Here is a 20710-nt window from a genome sequence, read left to right as displayed (position 1 = left end):
TTTTTCTTAAAAAAAACTTTCCCTTTAATTGACATTTCTTATTATGTTTATAACTTAGTTTTCACTTTCCATTTTTTCCAACTATACACAAAAATATTCCGAGTTCCCTCGATTTTATTTCGTTTTCTGTTCTATATAGTTTCCTATATGCTATTTCTACATTTAGTTTTAGTAATAACTCCTGAATTTACATTTTTCTTGTTCTTTCATTTCCCGGGCAAGATAGTAGATTGTGTAAAGCATTTTCTTTTTGATTACATAAAGGACATATATCTTTTCCTACGTCTCCTCTTCTACAATATATTTAACCTCCAAATTTCCAATCTCCACCACGCTAGTCCCATCCTTTTTTCCTTGTTGTTAACTTTTGTATATTCTTCCTGTTCCCATATGATTTTCATTTCTTTGTAATTTGTATTAATGTAACTGCTAAACATTTCCTGTCTCACCATCTCACTCACATACGAAATATTTTTTCTTAATCAAAATTGAAGGAATGAATAAAAAGATCCTAGACCATATTCCTGATGTAGGTCTTTTATAGTAGTTGCGATATAAAGAAATGAATTTCGCTAAATTTCTGCAGGCCAATGAAACTTCCCCCTTAAACATCTTCATCACTCCCTCTACTTTGCTTTTTACCTATGGTTCCCCTTTCAAGGCGCTCGAGAGCAGGAACGTGTAACGTCACAGAGCCAGCAGTTGGAAATGCCTGTCTTATAGCATTTAGAAGAGAAACGTCTGTGCAAAAAGAACACATAAACACAGAGAACTGGTAGATTATAAGTTAAAAACCAATTTGCTGGTATCCGAAAGTGTGAAAACGTGGATTTTTGTTAATTTTCTTAATTGGTTTCTTAATCATTACAATACTTCTCCCATACGTTTCACGTAATGAGAAATAAATTACACAAAATTGATTTTATTCAATTATCGTAGAATGTAACAAACAATATCAAACAATGGAACCTATAATTGCAACCCAAATATATATAATCGGGATTTCTTATTTGCTCTGTGCCTGCAGTGTCATGGTTGGAAGCTCTGTACCCTGTTATTTGAGCAATTAAATAGCACAATATTTAAAATATCCGAGGATTCAACATGAGTAACAGATTTGCTGCGGCTACGTTCGATAACGCATCATTTTTCAAGCACCATCGCTATGCAGCGCATCTTGTGTCTTCTGTATGTACTAGCAAACATCGGCACCATTATGGTAACTATAATTGTAAAAAACCACATTTAGATTATAATTTAATTATGCCTTAAATTTTTTTCTTGGCTACAGACATTGGTATCGTTAAACGGGTGGACAGACAATATACTGCCAAGCAATGAAATATGTTAATTTTGTCTTAATTTATACAAGTGAAAAATTGTTGAAGAAAGTTTTGATTCACGTTAGGATATTAATTTTTTTGTTGTTTGCTTGGATAAAAGATATAACTTTCTCCTTCAAATTTTAAACCATTTCGTTATGGATCGCCACACTGCTTAATGAAGCGATAGTGTTTCTTGAGACTTTCATTTGCGTTATTAAAATCTTACTGGAAATATGAAATGTTTAATAAATATAATGCTTTTACAATTAGGTCCGATTATTTAAACCATGGAACTGTCTACATACCTAATCTATTTATCACTTCGATTTCTGTGTGAAGATCAGTGTTGTCAGATTAGCAACACTAAAATCCACACACGTAACAACCAAATTCCACACAATTCCACACACGACTTTAAAATAATTTTTATGCACTATAATCCTGCAGAACATATAGACATTTTAATTAATGTACTGTACTTGCATAGCTTTCTGCATCAAATTCTTTTTTGGTGTCCCTCCGATATTCACACTTTTATTACCGATACTGTACTTATACACATCTTACATTGTATATAACTTAAGTTGTTTATGTAGTGTTTAAACTTATGTATGTATTATGCATATATATTATTTATCTACTTATTTATTATTCGTTGAAATACAGTGTATATTAAGTAATTTAATCTAAGATAACAGAAAATATATTTGTTAAGAAAAGTAATTGGAGCAGGTTACAGAGACAGGGAAAACCAGACAAGTGACTGAGCTTATTTTACTTTTTCCCCCACTCTCTAAGCATGAGCCATAGCCACTGCGATCTAAAAGAGATCGAGAAGGTATTCTATAGCGGTATTTTTTTTCTCCAATCCGACACCATTCCCCTCAAGTTCATTGTCAGGCAGTTGTCAACAGCGTCCTTGACCGGTGTCCAATCTCCAGTATTTCCTATCAATCAAAATTTTAAAAGTCCGGGAGAAAGTCTATTCAGAAAGGGCCAAAAACCTTCAAACGGAATTACAAAACCAAACTACCCTACAGATTAGGGGAGGTTTAGGTAATCCTACATATGTGGAAAGAAAACGCATCATTTGGGATTATGATTGGAGAGACTGATATTAATGTTTTACCTTAATGCAGATGATCTCATTACTGTACAAAATACAGAAGATAAAACTCCAAAGGCAGTCCATATACTTGATAAAATTGGGAAAATAATTTCAAAATTCCTCATCAAAAATTAAGATCATGGCATTCCAGGAAAAGTATCCAGTAAGAGCAAAAATAATTTTACAAAGTAAATGTTTTAACAATTATCTGGATTGAAATATTTATTATAGCTAATTGGGACACATATATGTAAAATTAATTAAGTATCAGGTGATGTGTGGAACCATCTGGAAATCTTATTAAAGACAACACGTAGAGATACAATATTGAATTTAAATATAACTATAGCGGCACAGGTTCTGTTATATGGTAATGAATCCTGGGCCATGAAAGAAAAGGATTATAGCCATAAACAAGCTACAAAAATGATATTCCTCAGATCTCTCTTAGGATATACAAGAATAGATAAAATAAAATAATAAATAAGAAAGAAATTAAACGTATTTGCAGTAAATGATAAAACAGAAAATTAGAGAGATAACCGGATAGATCATTTACATAGGGCAGACCATACCCGAATTCCTAAAATAGAGATGTTATACAATCCCAGAGAAGTGTAAGAATTTCGTTTTTCATTATGTAAATACTTAATGCTAGTATTTTTTTCATACGTGATTGATAGATATACCGCCTAGTCGGCCTCGGTAGCGCAGTTGGTATAGCGCTGGCCTTCTGTGCTCGAGGTTGCGGGTTCGATCCCGGCCCAGGTCGAATGCATTTAAGTGTGCTTAAATGCGACAGGCTCATGTCAGTAGATTTACTGGCATGTAAAGGAACTCCTGCGGGACAAAATTCCGGCACACCGGAGACGCTGATATAAGCTTAACCTCGGCAGTTGCGAGCATCGTTAAATAAACCATAATTTAATTATACAGCCTATCTTGTAGAGCGATTTCTTCTATTAAAACGATTTTGTTCAAATTCATTTTTCACATTTCATTAGGAAACAATGTGCTGTATATGAAATGATAGAAGCATAATAACAGAAGAAAATTATTAAAACAGTTTTCTGATTTTACTTGCTTTGGAAATACATTTTCAGAATACAAAAATTATTCTGATAAATTATAGGAATACAATAAAATATATAGAGTTATTAGAATGCATTTTGATAAACAAATGACAATAAAGATATCGTACATACAATGTTCAAAGTAAATAGCCCTGTCACAACTATTGATGATAAGATGTTGTTTTAAGTAACTTTTTCTGTTAATACACAAAATCATGTGTGCCTTATAATGATTGATACAAAACTGAGGTTACATAACATTACTTCAAAATCAGATTTAGCGTGAAATTTGAATTTAAAATCTCAAAAATTCCCAAAAACTTGAGATAGTAAGGTGGTCTTTCTGAGACTACCAGAAAGATTAAACATATTTGAAGGATTGTAAACACAATAAAGAACTAAAAACATCGTTTGCAACGTATTGACAGGCACATATTTCCAAAACTAGCATTTCACTATCAGCCAAGAGAGTGTAGAAATTTGGAACTACCATGGCATCGATCGGTAGAAGGATCAGGTACAATCTTTAAGATACATCTACAGGAAAAGGCTACAAAGCTTAATCCCAAATAGTTCATGATGATGATGATGATGATGATGATGATGCAATTGTCTTTATTTCAAATTCTGCCCCAGTCTCAGAAAAGAAATTCCACTACTTTAAATTTTTTCCCAGCCTCAGAAAAGAAATTCAACTTTACATGCTAATATCTTCCTATCAACGACTCAACACTTTCTGTAAATTTATTTTATTTTATTATTACTTTTTTAATTTTCTGCAATTCTCAAACAGCATCGTGAATATAAACATTAATAATACCGGAGAATATTCTTCACTGTCTGTCCCTGAAAATCTCACAGAATATCCCCAGGTTTGAACACCTGTACGTCTTAAATGAGAAGTCAACCAACTAAAAATTAATCTAAATCAATAAAATTACTTCTATGTCCACAGGGGGAATCCACTCAGCGCTTCAAAGACGTAGTGACGCCTTTAGCGCGGGACTGCATGTCGGAAGTGGGAGCTATCGAAGGTATAAATCAATTCTGCAGAATTTCTGTACGTCAGAATTCGACACTAAAAAATATAGCTTAAAAAAGTTGCATGAATGATGATAATAGGCCTATTATTCGAATATCGTGGTATATGAACAGCAACAACGTGGATATACAAAGTTTTTTGATAAATGAATCGCCTGCAAATAATAATAATAATAATAATAATAATAATAATAATAATAATAATAATAATAATAATAATGTCACTATTATCACTACCATCACCCCCATTAGTAGGTAATCATAATCATGAATCGAAGAAAAGATCAAAGGAATAGATATACCGGTATTTAATGTTTTTTGTTTCCAGTCGTAAAGTTGTTGACTCTAGTACAGAGGTGCTCACGGTGGGCAGGAATCGGGCGTGCCCCGTGCGAGGAGTGCATCCATCGGGCAGACAAGGAGTTCAGTGGCGGCCACTCAGTTGCTAATCTCCTAGTGAAAGTGTCCTTGGATGAGCTTCAGGGAGTCCGCGAAAGTCACATAAAAATTAATATGTATATTCAATATATTATTTCAAAGTAAAAAACAGAAGTGTATATAAAATTATTGTTTCTCACTTTTTTAAATTTTTTTTTATGGGATTCATAGCTTTCACCAGATTTTCGAAGGGGTCCGTCACTCAAAAAAGATGAATAACCACTGTCCTAGTGGAATTGAGAAGAATATTTTAACACTTTATTTCAATATTATGTTTTTTTAATTAGAAAGTTGTATTTATAATATGTTTACATTATATAAACAGCAAAATGTTTTGCTTTATGCATTTTCTTTTATGTTTTTGACAACAATATTTAATTACTTTATTTCATTTGTATTTTCAAATTATAAGGCTGTATATTTACGTTATCTACGCAACGAAATGCTATTATGATTTTGCTTTATGTATTTCCTTACATGTTTCGTTTTCTGTGTTTTGCAATAAGCAGGGAAATGTCTGAAACAATAATTTACTTTCCTAAAACAACTTACCCTCTCACTTTGAGAGAGGAACAGAGATTGAGGGTTTTTGAGAATAAGGTTCTTAGGAAAATATTTGGGGTTAAGGGGGATGAAGTTACAGGAGAATGGAGAAAGTTACACAATGCAGAGCTGCACGCATTGCATCCTTCACCTGACATAATTAGGAACATTAAATCCAGACGTTTGAGATGGGCAGGGCATGTAGCACGTATGGGCGAATCCAGAAATGCATATAGAGTGTTAGTTGGGAGGCCAGAGGGGAAAAGACCTTTGGGGAGGCCGAGACGTAGATGGGAGGATAATATTAAAATGGATTTGAGGGAGGTGGGATATGATTGTAGAGACTGGATTAATCTTGCTCAGGATAGGGACCAATGGCGGGCTTATGTGAGGGCGGCAATGAACCTCCGGGTTCCTTAAAAGACAGTAAGTAAGTAAGTAAGTAAGTAAGTAAGTAAAACAACTTACCTCATTGACAACGGACTGCTTTAACATTTCTATTAGCAGCATACGCTCATTCATCTTCAACAGTATTATTGTTAATATTTTTGATGTTGCTATGTAGTTCAACGATATATTTAAAAACTGGTACTTATTCTGTTCTCTTTGTAAATAATTCTCTTATTGGGAGCATAAAATACTTCAATCTCTAGTAATTTCATCCCTATGTAATATTATTCTACGTTTAATTTGTACTTTAGTAACTAATACTTTCTTTGTTCTTAATTTATACAATAAATTGCCCAGTCTTTATTAATCGGGTAATGTTTTAGTACTCCGATTTTATTGTAAATTTAATATTAATTGTAATTTTAATTTCAATTGTATTATTGATATTGTAGAAAGAAGAGAAAAAAAGGTCTGATGACCTTATCTCTACCAGATTAAATAATAAATACATAAAGAAATAAAGAACGAAATAAATAAGGAAATAAATATAGGAAGAAAAGAAGAATTAAAGAAATAAATAAAGAAAAGAAGAATTAAAGAAATAAATAAAGAAAAGAAGAATAAATAAATAAATAAAGAATTACAAAAGAAAGAGAGGAAGGAAGAAAGAGAGATGTAAATAAAAATATAAGGAAATAAATAAAGGAATAAATAAATAAATAAATAAATAAATAAATAAATAAATAAAAACGTACCGGTAAACCGCGAACAATGTTATTTCTTGTTACGCTAAGCTTGAATGCGCGACACTGTCATTCTGCAAATCAAGCACTGTTTACGTTTGCAACAGGTTTCCAGCGCCCGGGCGCTCAAAGTGCAAAATGCCCGACGTGAGCACGTCTGCTCTGTATAGCATGTAGTGTTTCGTCGATCCTCCAGCTATCTTACATTTGCTTGCGAATACTATGTCAGCTTGTGTAATAATAATAATAATAATAATAATAATAATAATAATAATAATAATAATAATAATAATACGCCTTGTGGCATGTTACAATCTCAATCATTTCTTTATTCGGTCTTCTCAAATTTGTCTGTCTCGTAGTGTAGAAGCTGTTCGGGTATCATGTCATTATTCATCCTCTCTACATATTGTTTGTGCTTTAAGTGTTGTATAAAAGTAGTTTTATTCTAAGCGGCCTCTTTTTACAGATGACTTCCAGACTGTGATCAACCGGAATAGGTTGGAGAGCCGGAACGCTAAGGTAAATAAACGACTAAAGGGGTAATATCTACTTCCGGCATGTCTTCTTTCGTTCTGATTTACGCGGGAGAAGCCCAACCCCAGCTTCCACCCTCTGCATATAAGCCTATTATGGAATTATTTCTGGAAAAAATGTTCCTACTCTTTTCTATAGACATACAGTATTATTTAGACGTATGAATATAATTAATTGTTATCCAACTCCAATTATCGGTATTAACATTATTGTTAAACTCACAGCATATCCAGCTACAAATATCAGCAATTACATGATGTTTGAACCAATCAGCTTTAGAAATTTGCCAGTTTCCTTGATGTGTATATCGTTGATGGAATTGAAAATGTTGTATACTGAATTTTGTTTACAGATTTATTTCATTTTGTTACAATTCTAATTTCGTCCTATACAAGTAATTTGCGCCAATGAAGTGAGTGTAGTAGACGTTAGATTCTTCACATTATCGCTTCCGTCTGTGGAAAGGCAACAGTGTCTTTTTCTCTTACGAAAATAGGTACTTGAATTAATATCAAGATTATATATTTGTAGTTTATTATAAGATCCTGAACAAAACCGTTCCTTTCAATAAAAGCAGTTTCAATGATTCATTCACAAAAAGGCATACCAAACCAAGCAAGCCACTGACGTAGCTTAGTCGGCTGTGGCACCTGGTTGGGTTTTTCCCGAGGTTTTACCCAACCAAGTAATCTATGGCGAATATCAGGTAATCTATGCGGATCCTCGGCCTCATCTCGCCAAATACCATCTCGCTTTCACCAATCCCATTGACGCTAAATAACCCAGTAGGCTAACTGATACAGCGTCGTTAAATAAGCAATAAAAAAGCAGAAAATTCTCTTAAAAATAAAGGTTAGTAGGTTATTTTACGACGGTTTATCAACATCTTAGGTTATTTAGCGTCTGAATGAGATGAAGGTGATAATGCCGGTGAAATGAGTCCGGGGTCCAACACCGAAAGTTACCCACCATTTGCTGATATTAGGTTGAGGGAAAACCCCGGAAAAAACCTCAACCAAGTAACTTGCCCCGACCGGGAATCGAACCCGGGCCACCTGGTTTCGCGGCTAGACGCGCTCCACAGGTGTGGACTAAAAATAAAGGAACAATTCATTAATTTACATGGTACAAAGCCTGACAGAGATACAAAGAAGATGTGGTAGATAAAAATTATATAATTTTAAATTCTGAAAATAGAGAAAATTGGACAATATTGTTAACTGTATACTCGTTTTCAATGCTTGAAAAAACTAAACCGGAAAGGATTTATTGTTACCGTTAGTAGAAGTTGTGTTGAAATATAGTGGTACAGGATTCAAAGTTTGTTCATTGCCTTAGAATTCTAGGAAACAGATTTTTATGTACTACAAGTTAAAAATGACACCGAGTATTTTTGAGGGGATATGATGTCGGTAAGAACCGTTCTGAGGCCTTGTTCACAACACTCTGAAATTTAACAGAGGAGAACTGATTCACAAAGACTGGAGAAGGAATCTTAGTGAAGCGCGCTTGTTCTTTATAAATAACAGTTGTCCTTTCATTTTGACATGCGTTTAAAAAGCCAGCACCGCGAAGCCACCCGAAAATCTACTTCAGTAGAAGCTGCAGCCAATGATATGGAATGGCGCGAACTTCGTTAATTAAACAGTGAACTCGGAGTAGAATAATTGGCTACAGTTGGCTATGGCTTTGAAATTCAACGGTGGATATTATTTATACCAGAGAGGGGATATTGCTTGCTACTTTATAATTATAGCTAGTTGGGATATTAACTTTTAGTACCGTACATAAAGCTCCATTCCCTAAATTTATCACGAGAATATTTTAAAGCACCAATATCAAGTGAGGCTGGAATATAATTTAACTGTAATAGCGGTAGGAAATTAAAAACAGAAGAGTTGATAACCGGCGCACAAAGAGCATTACAACTCTGACGAAATAAAATTGACTATAGCCTACTATCTCCAAAATCATGTTGCCAATTGTCTCCACTACCAGATATATTACAGACGTAGAGATAATTTGTAGTTACGAGCTACGTAATGAGTTTCATCATGAATGAGAAAAGGAGAGAAAAATTGGACAGAGCGGAACTAACTGTTGAATTCCTTACGAAGAGTTTTTCTCCAGTTCTAGAGTAGCGTTGGACGGTACAAATATCCAAAAACCTTTTATCCATACTAATGCATCACCTTAAATTTATGAAACTGATCTACAAATACGAACGTTAGTGTCGTACCGACTGGCTGGGGTAGGGTGAGGCGATTGGCTAATGGTTGGGCCTCGAGAGTATCTATGACAGCTGCTAATTAGTTCACATATTTTCCCACTGTTCAGGAGCTTTGGCGCTTCTGTATTTCCCGTTTCGTAGAATCAAAAACTGAAAACATAAGTAGTTAGAATCCAAGAGGTTTCGCAGAAATATATCAGGAAACTGCCTGAATGAAATCCCTAAATTATTTTTAAAAATCCCGAAGCATAAGGAAAAAAAATGTCATAATTTTGTGTTGCAGTGCCTGCTGGCCTGTGTGTACCGGCAGTTAGGAGCTTTCAACGACACAGACCGTCTGAAGAACGGCGACTCAGTGATGCCGATTATGGATAAACTATACGGTTTCCAAGACTTCGGCACTGTCATGAAGACCCAAGTGGTGCACAACTGTGTCAACGAAGGTGAAATAAAATTAAATGACAGAATTACTTTGCAATAGTAAATTAGATTCGAATAATATAAATTGCTACAGTTAGATTTCATTTCCCATCAGTTGTTATGCTTGGTAGTAGAGGGACATCATTTTATTTTTACTTCAATTTGTATTGTACCTGAGTTTTTTAATGTACTTTACTTCCACCCCTTCTACCAATGAAGTTCCAACTGTCCTCCACACAGAACCAAGGCCGCATGTAGTAAACAGTACTGAGTTAGTGAGTATAGTACGTTCCAGAAATATGTTCGAGTTTTCCAGTGACGAAAGAGCTTTCAATATGGAATCATATTTTCGCACAGGTACTGTCGTCCGTTTGTCTACGTCGCATCCCGATTTCCCCCACCTGCTTCTGCTCACCCCTCTGTAAAGTTTAGAGTCTGATTTCTCAACCTCACCAGCATTTTAGACCTTTCCGATATCAGCCCTTATTATACAATAATTTGTATTGTCTTGATTTTATAAAACGCAATAATCGTATACAAAACAGGAACGTTGTTGCTTAGGTATGTTAAATTCGTTTCCGCTGCCTGTGCTTGAAACACGTCGACTACATTCTGTTCGGGGCATCACATGTTCACCTCAGACTAATACAAATATACCGATGTCACGGCCTTACTGATAACAGATCAGTACTCTTCACAGAAAAAAAAGAATAATCTCTGGAACGAGTAATTGTCAAGTGTTACTTCCATAATATTTAAATTAATACCTGTTACATCCTCTTTACCTCTGACTGAGATTCTGGCTGATACGTACATCTATTATCAGGCAGTAGGGTCTACATCTCGACGGTATGTGTTAGGACAATTGTTGTATACATATCAAGCTTGATTAGTGAACTATGTTACTAGTGAACGATATAAGCAACGGAGGGAGAAAGGAACTGGTCACCCTACCTCAATATCTCTTGGCTTAGTTGCTTCATGAGCAATGCCTTAGGCCTATTGGTGAAGCCCCTGATCACATAATAACAGATTGATCAGTACAATGCACTTTCAAGACAACTTTGATTATTTCCACTATACTGCCATCTGGCGACTGCAAAAGAAGTCACGTTATAACCCTGATGGAATTGCATGTAGTAATAGCTTGAACAGTACTCCAATCTAGCGGTCGTTGCCAAAAAGTTCATTTTCGACAGTTGAGATCCTGGTGGTTGTTCTCTTTTATATGTTGCCATTTCATGACATGGAAATGATCAATCTGATATAATGTGTGATCAGGGGGTGTTACTTATGAGGTTCCAATCTGATTTCGAATGTTGACTAAACATACATGTCCTCTACTCCGCAGACCTATTTTTGGAAGGCACTTTCCCAACACATTGTAAGTGCTTATGGGATGCATGTATCTTGTCTTTAACTCAATTTTCTTGTTCACAGTGAATGGAGCCGATGATGACCGGTGCGAACTTGTGATGCATTTCCTGCACTGTGTTATCCAGCATTACTAGATGTTTCCTTTCTTACGCTATCAACTTTGGAAAACTATTGGGCCTATATTTTACTCACCGCAGCGTCAAGATTATTATGTAAGCAGATTTATTGTATAATAAATTATCTATTGCAGTCAGAGAGTAACTGAGACTAGAATTCAAATATGATAAGATAAGGCCAAGTAAACTCTATTAATAATAACAATAGTAATAATAATAATAATAATAATAATAATAATAATAATGTTTATTGTCAATGAGTGGAATACTTCACTATGGACATTGTCAGTATTTACAATCCAATAAAATACAAAATATAATCTTTCATAAATTACAGATATAAAATTTAAAATATTGGATTAAAATATAAAAGTATTTATAAAATTCTATACAAAACATTGCTAAAACTACTGAAATACTGTATAGTCAGTATAAGACTTTTATCAGTATAACAGAGATAGATCCTATATGATGGATATCTATTCTACAGACCACATAAACAAAATATAAAATCTATATAGTTCCTCAAATTCATTTAAATTCCTTTTAACCATTCTTTTATCCGGGATTTAAATTGATTCATAGGTGACATATGTATACATGGAGGCAGTTTATTAAATAATTTCAAACCTATATAACAGTAATGCATTTATTTTGTGTTTTGCTTAATCTAGCGTAAGGAAGTATGACTAGTGTTATTTCTAACATACTGTAATTATGGACTATATTTCTAACATATAAGTTACGTTTTTCTTTAATGTATAGCAAGCAAGTTAATATACTAAATAAACTGAATGCAAAACTTTTAATTACTGAAAACAAAACTTACAAGAATTTGTATCTTTTAATTTGTTTATACATCTAATTGTTTTATTCTGCTATCTAAATGTAACTTTGGCACCACTGAAGTTGCCACAAAGTAATATTCCGTCATTAAGATGAGAGTGAAATAGTGCATAATAGGAGTAAAGCAATGCCTTCTCAGAAACTAAACATTTTAATCTGCGAAGTATAGATAGCTCTAGCCAATTTTGAACAAAGTTTGTTAGTATGTGCATCCCAGCTTAATTTGTTATCTAAGTATATTCCCAATAATTTAACAGATTTTACGTTCTAGTTATCTTGTTTAAGACTAAATATTATTCGTTCTGTCTTCAGTGCATTTACAATTGCTGATAAAGGCGATATTGAGATAACATTGTGATTTGGGAGTTTTTCCGTTTACTTTCCTATTTCTTTGCCACTGCCAAGTATTTCAAAAATGTTTCCTGAAGAAAAGGTGCTTGCCAACATACATGCTTCTGTTATCGTCATTCGAAATCTAATGGGAACAATTTTTAGGTAGTTATACCTGGGAGCTGAAAATATAATATCATTCCTTTTCGAGTATGAATTCAGACATTTGCTATTAATACGATTATTTCTTGATAAATCCTGCACAATAATTTATAACGTAAGGTTACACATCACGAAAATATCTTATCTCAGAGAAAGAAAAAGAAGAAAAATAAAAAGAGAAATGTAGGCCTAAACCATTTCTAATGTTGATAAAAAAAATCTCGTAATATCCGTCCATTTCTTAGTATCAGCAAAAAAATTAATAGATAAGTAATAAAATACAAATAAATAGCTTTAGGTTAGCTCTATGGAGTTCAGTCGAAATGGACTATTGTGTCTACCTTTCTCACATCACAAGGAAGGATCGGATATTTATATCAAACCATTACTATATTCCGCCAATCGTGTCCCATGGAGATCTCTCATTGATGACCTATGCTTCAGCAGGGAGTGGAAGGACCTACTACTACCACTACCACTACTATTAATATATTTCAAGACTTAATGAACCACATTCATACAATATACCAGTCCGCTTCTTTTACATTACAAAGCTTCAAGTAGAGTTTCAAGAAATACATCCTGTGCATGAGTATGTTTCTTTACTGGCACTAAACTCCGTCAGTAAGACTATCACAAACTTAAAGTCGGTCCTAACAAGGACAAGAACTGTTTAGTGATGTCATTTTTCTTTCTTGCTCTGTAACTTCTAGTCTAGTAACAACAATAAATTCCCTTCTCATCCACAAGTGACATTTACATTCATTCATTCTGATGAAGAACACGAAATGTAATATTCATTTCCTCTTTCATAAACTACGTGCAGCTCTCTTGCCTGTAAGAACGTTTTTCCTGTGTCATTTCTAATCCGATTTCTATGTGCTGTTGCAGGTTTATGACGTGTCGCGCTCCACAGCCATGTATAACACAGTGAGAAGCACTTCGAGTATTTGTAATGCACTGAACACTACTTCACAACAGCTCTCGAATATAGCATATGTGTTTTCTTCTTGGTCGGGGATATTAATAAAATGGACAAGCAACGTGAAAAGTTTATTGAATTAACAACCTTAAACCCAAAACTGGAACACAAGAAGGAATGATAAAAATACAAAAATCTCAGCACTTCCACAATGTAACAGACACTTTAAAAATAAACATAATTCTTCCTATCATTTACTTTATTACGGAAAACAATAAGGCAGCCTGAAGAGAGAAAACTGTGATACTGTACATTATAAAGATGAGGAAAAAACAGTATGTATATTCTAGAAGACATAATCCCCCTTCAGAATTTCAAACATCAAAGTAAAAAGTCTTAATAAAAGGAAAAAACAGCAGAGGTTCATAGTGGGTGATCAGAAGGATTTATAGACGCAGAACAAATTTTGTCAGCGTGGGAGGTTCTGGGCGAAATTGGCGAAAGAAATGTGTTGAATTTGTTTCGTTTACTGAATGAAAAACTTTTAAAATTAAATTATGGTTTATTTAACGACGCTCGCAACTGCAGAGGTTATATCAGTGTCGCCGGTGTGCCGGAATTTTGTCCCGCAGCAATTCTTTTACATGCCAGTAAATCTACTGACATGAGTCTGTCGCATTTAAACACGCTACCGACTTTACTGAATAAATGAATGAATGAATGAATGAATGAATGAATGAATGAATGAATGAATGGATGAATGAATGGTTTACAGAGTATACTTACAAGCTAACACGGATACTACATGATTTACAGAGTAGACTTGCGGACTAAAGCACTGTTCTCCAGTCACAAAGTGCACGGAGCTCGAATGCTCCGCTGCTCTCTTGCGCTCTCTCTGCCGCCTCTTGTACTCCTCAGCGGTAATCTTGAGCTTGTTTGATCTCCACGTTTACATTCTTTCAAAATTTTGAATTTCGAGACATTTTGAAAATTCACAAATCTTCACGACTACTTTTTAAAGTTGAGGGTCCAATTATATATCTCTGATCTTTTCTTACCCGTTTTCTTAGTCGATGTTGTCGCGTTCGATCGATCGACACGTCGAACGTCCGAATCGGCTCAGATGTGACGTAATAATGCGCATAAAATTACCGTCGGAACGCAGTTTTCGAGGTATATTTTGCCCCACCCATCTTGCCAGCTTTGAAGGTCCGACCGGTTTCATGAGGATTTTTGCTGTTAGAAGACTCTTTTGTCTACACGATGATATACTTTTGTTTCGTTAGGTTATATTTCTTTCATGTGTGCATGTAAGCAGAAATTCGACTGTAATATATAGATCCGGTGATTTGGAACAACTTGACATAAATTTCTCTTGACGGCACGTAACTTCGTTATGAAACTCTTCTGATCCAGGGTTACTTAAAGTATGCTGGTTTTGATACCGCTTTTCATCGGAAAATTGTGAATAGTTTTTTATTCTGAACGTAGATATTTTAACATGTAGGCCTATATAACGGTGTAAATATTTTTCGAGTAAAGAATTAAATTAACTTCATCACATATTCGATCACAAAATGTTTGAGCAGTATTACTAACTCCTTAATTAGAATATTATCATAAACGTTCGTTCCTTATTGAAGACCGCAAGTTCTTTACATGAACGAAGCGATATCCAAAAACTATTATTTTCTTTACATGGAAGAAGCGATATTCAAAAACTAGTATTTTCTTGTAAATATAGCTAAAGACCCACATTTTAAATCAAATTATAAAAAAGGTACTTTCATAGCATACTTAATGTTCAAATTCACAAGAAGAGAGCCAAACTATAAACTCTAGAAAATTTGTACATAAATATGCAAATTGTTTCGCTCTTCCCAGGAATTCAATCAAATCACTTAAATATGTGGACTTGGTGAAAGTAAAATTCAAAACTATAATTAAACTTGACAATTGCTATATGCTGTCATGATTTCAGTAATCTCATTCCTCCGTAGCTTTTGATTTTGCATAATTGGCTTTACGTAACTATAAATATTGGGTTTTGCTTAGTTTGGTAATTCCGGAAGTGTAAGAGACAATAACATAAAGAAGACTGCGGATATGCATTGATCCGTTGACACAAGACATTAAGAATGCTAAATACTCAGTAAAACACAGTAACTAGTATTTGTGTTCATAGTGCTCATCCGGTTTTAGTTGAGAACAAAACATGACGCTGAAGAAATCGGAAGGAAGTCGTTAGTGATCAATTTAATTTCGAGGCCGTTTGTGTTTTGTATTTAATTATAAGGAGTTTTACAAAATACAGTTTTATTGGAGTGACCTCACAGTCGATTGGCTGTCTCCTAAATTGAGACAACTCATCCTCTCTGTGGTTTTCCTAAGGCGCTAAGACAGTAATTCTTAAACTGTTATATACATACATACATACATACATAACATATATGCATTACATACATACATACATACATACATAACATATATGCATTACATACATACATACATACATACATACATACACACATACATACATACATACATACGTACGTACATACATACATACATACGTACATACGTACATACATACATACATACATACATACATACATACATACATACATACATACATACATACATACATACATACATACATACATACATACATACGTCTCATATCTTGACCACCCGAAATAACTTCGTACACTAGACCAAATGAAAAATTGTTTCATACAAGAGGTGTACAACTGAAAGAGGGAAATAATACTAATATGGGGAGGCAACCTTGTAACATTATTTATTAATGAGATACGAGTACCTAATTTGTTTTTTAAAATGACACTACGTATTTATTATTCAATATTTCAATAAGCTCGTCAAGACGTGTCCAAAAATGTATTACAGTGGGCCATTCTAATAAGCAGAACGTTAATAAACGAAACGTTATTTGATGCCTTGACGGCATGGTTCCTGTGCATTGTACGTGCAAGGGAAGTGGTTTGATTTTAAGTTGATGTAAACAATGTACATTGCAGGTACCCAGAGTCCCATAATCTATTTCACATAGTTTTGGTTTACAGTAAATGCATGAAACCAAATGCAGCACAGACCACTTACTCAGTCAGTGTTCAGCGGAATAAAACCAAAGCTACGTGTAATGGGTTACGCGATCCTGAGTATCATCTGCAATGTACTACGTATTGTTTACACCAAATTAAAGTCAAATCACTTCATACTATGCACAGGAACCATGCCGTCAAGGCACCAATAATATTCCGTTTATTAACGTTCTGTTTGTTAGAATGACCCACTGTGATATATTTTTGGAAAGGTCTTGACGAGCTTAATTGAAATATTGAATAATAAATACATAGCTCCATTTAAAGAAACAATTTTAGTACTCGTATCTCATTAGTAAATAACGCTACAAGGTTGCCTCCCAATCAGTATTATTTCCCCCTTTCAGTTGTACACCTTTTGTATGAAACAAATTTTCATTTGGTGCTTGCGTACAAATATATTTTGGGTCGTCAAGATAAATGGGACATCTGTATATCACAATAAAAATTAAATAATAATTTTCTCAGCCAAATTACATATAGGGTTATTCAAAACATTTGGAAGTCCTTAAGAATTAAGTTTATAGAAACATAATAATAGCATAGAGTTTTATTAAAAAAATATATGGGGTTTATTCAGGTATAAACCAATGTCTGAGGATACGCCACACTGTTGAATAGCTCATCTGCTGTCACCTACCAACTTGATTTACACCGAATGTTCCAAATTCTGAATTTTATGTGATTTCCTCAACTTCTTGTAACATCATTTCAGCATTCACATCGTTCTCTACGGACTTTGGTCTACCACAACGTGTTATCTGCCACGTAACCGATTTCTTTAAATATTTTACAAGTTTGCACTATGACGACAAATTGCATGGTCCTTATCTCCATACATTTATAGTTCTAAATCTCCTCAGTGCGCTGAAACAATGTCTATGACATTCATAATACATTGTATGAAGTCAATTAGTATTTGTAGAGATAAAAATCGTAATTTACTGTTATAAATTTGCATTAACTCACTCAAGAATAGCTTTAATAGCTTGAATTTCGTTTGCCGCAACAACAATAGAGAAATAATTGAAATAGAAGATGCGGTATTGTGAAAATAAATCCCATTCTTTTATGAATAAAAAGTTTATTTTTTAACAAAATTGGGCCTATGGGACTTTAAAATCTGTGACTTCTGAAGAAATCCTCTACCACATCAATACAAAAAAGTCGGACAACGCATTGCCTATTATTGCACTGGAGAACAGAAAACTAGCGGAGTAGACATGGAATGGAACTTACTTATCATATGGAAAATTATCATTCTTCACCACTCTGTAATTGGTATACTGACTGGTCACGACCTTCTTCCTGGTCATCTGTAACTTCTTTCTGTTACTCCTCCTCCTCCATATGTTTGCGTAAAGAAGCTGGAACGCTAGCTCAAAGTTCTTCATGCAATTGAAGCTTTCTTCTTTTGGTATGAAGACAAGCACAAGTTTCTGAACAATGAATATTTATTCCTCTGTACCCTTTACTGGCGTCGGGATTTTGTTTTTAATTCTCGCAATTAGGCAGTTATACAACACAGGCTTCCCTGGACGTGATGTCAGTATGACGTAAGACCACCACAGAGACAGTGCAAGACATTCAATCGGGACACACACTCAGTCCCGTGGTATGAAGATAAAGTCCTTCATTAACTACACCGCGAATGGTCAGGAAGTGCGTACGCTATCACTGATCCACCAGGGCGGCAAAAAGAAATAAAATGAATGATTATTAGATTATAGGTAAATTACTTTACTGTGTATATATATATAGTGGTGTAGCGGAAAATTGGAAGCCTGAGAGAAATACCAAAATCATGTTTTTCGTCCCATAAACTTATTATGTTTTTAACAAGTAGGTACATGTAAGTATTTTTTCTTTTCTTCATGCATATAAAGGGACGAAATAGTTTAAAAAATTTGTACACCCAAAAAAATCGGGGTAGGCTGTATCGGAGACACGGCCGCAAGTTTTATTTATGAATAAGTCGCTGATAGAATTGCTGTTACGGTAAACGTCAGTACTCACAATCAACATCTTTCCAGATGTCTTGAAAACCCGGTACATCTTCGCTGTGCTGGGAATCTTAGTAGTGGCCATATTGTATGCATTGAGAGTAAACATGTCAGTTGCATAGTAACCATCATGCTCTATCGAACACTACCCGTTGTTTATAAATTACTCCCGCTCCCATTTGCGCTGCATATACCTCGAAATTGTGAATTTTCTCTCAACACCCAACTTCACTCGCAAATTTTTCCAATTTAACTTGTCGACTGCTGATTGTTCTCTATTGAAATTACAGTCTTGTTCATTACAAATCGTTTGACACTACTGAGAACGTTCTATCGCTTCGCATTCTTGATTACACTGCCTAAGCTGCCCGTATCTCAACTTCCCCCCCCCCCGCTCGCATATCGCTAGATGTCGTCACGTGCTCCAACTCCAAGTCACGTTGAATACATTGATCCTTCATCTGTCGATCACGTTTAAAAAAATTATTGTTTATTTAACGACGCTCGCAACTGCAGAGGTTATGTCAGCTTCGCCGGTGTGCCGGAATTTTATCCCGCAGGAGTTCTTTTACATGCCAGTAAATCTACTGACATGAGCCTGTCGCATTTAAACACACTTAAATGCCATCGACCTGGTCCGGGATCGAACCCGCAAACTCGAGCACAGAAGGCCAATGATATACCGACTACACTACCCAGGCCGACTCGATCACGTTTACATCACTGGAATATGTCGTGTAGTTTAGAAATTATAGGCGCTGCAGAACTGGCCTGAAGATATGTCGGTCGACTTTCTGGGATGACACCCTAATATTGAACCGAACTTACAGACGTATTCACGTAAAAAATGTCCGGTAGTGAAGAACAAAAGTATATACTATTACATATTAGTTTTTCCAAAGATACCCTAAGTTTATCGATATGCTTCTCATGACCATATAAAATGACGATGATCAAGTCAGCTTACATGAGATGTTGTTTAGTCAACTGTCCGAAGACAGGTTTGAACCTCATAAGTAACATCAATAAGGCATCACTCATGAGGCAACTAGGCCAGGAGATAATGGGGTAGGGTGGCCAGTTCCTTTCCCCCTCCAATGCATACATCACCGATTATGTACATATTCCACTAATCAGACTTCAGATGAATACAAATGTTTTTTCTCTGGCACATATCGTCATATCTGATAATAGATATACATATCAGCCAGAACCTCAATCAGAGGTACTACATGAGAAAAAGTACTGTCATATATAGAAGCCTATGTGCTAGTAGAACTTGAAAAGGGTTAGTGATCTACTATTGCGTCAATTCATTTTTTCAGTACTTGAATTAAGACATTACATAAGCGCAGAGTGTATTCTTTAAGGGGACTTCCCCACACTGCGAAGACCGAGGGAACTAACTCGTCGCAAGTGCATTCAATGAAACAATTAATATTTCATTTTTCTTTCCTTTCATTATGTGTACCGACTTCCCAGAGACTAGCTTTTTGCCTGTTAGAACAGTTTCAACATCACAGACATTACCTAGATATAATTCTCGCCATCTGGGGTCAACAAGACGTCCGGTGTGTTACACTACAATAATGATATTGACAAAGAATAAATGTATTCTTCTTTGGAAGGATAATCCATACTTCTGTATTTATTCAGGACACATAAGATGATACCACAGCAACAGCGGAGTTATGGTGTAAATAAATTATTGTTGCGAGGAGAAGTCTAACTATTCAAGCAAAATCAGTCTTATAACCACCATGTCAACTAAAAATGTTCATTGGTGAAACGCTGTGAGCTGTTGAATTATTCAAACTCGATTACTTTTGTATTTCTTTCCACATTTTATTATCTGCCATCTGCATCATTCACGACATGCAAAATATATCAGAGAAGCTGTGAATACACACACAAATATTTTACGTTTCATGTATTTGATATTTTTTCCACTAAAGAGTGTTGTTATACCACAGAAAAAAAA

The 20710-nt window shown here is 34.8% G+C and overlaps 1 protein-coding gene across 1 annotated transcript; it reads left to right on the top strand.

Moving 5' to 3' along the window:
• The first annotated feature begins 1112 nt into the window (after positions 1–1112).
• On the top strand, positions 1113–13843 carry LOC138710062 (general odorant-binding protein 19d-like). Its single transcript, XM_069840706.1, has 6 exons — positions 1113–1219; positions 4462–4540; positions 7131–7183; positions 9712–9871; positions 11289–11437; positions 13571–13843. The coding sequence occupies exons 1-5, from the start codon at positions 1166–1168 to the stop codon at positions 11357–11359; spliced, it is 417 nt and encodes a 138-aa protein (XP_069696807.1). The 5' UTR covers positions 1113–1165; the 3' UTR covers positions 11360–11437; positions 13571–13843.
• The last annotated feature ends 6867 nt before the right edge of the window (positions 13844–20710 follow it).

This window comes from Periplaneta americana, chromosome 12 (assembly GCF_040183065.1).
Source record: "Periplaneta americana isolate PAMFEO1 chromosome 12, P.americana_PAMFEO1_priV1, whole genome shotgun sequence".
Lineage (NCBI taxonomy): Eukaryota > Metazoa > Arthropoda > Insecta > Blattodea > Blattidae > Periplaneta > Periplaneta americana.
The sequence above is the reverse complement of the archived record's forward strand: the minus strand, read 5'-3'. Positions and strand labels throughout refer to the sequence as shown.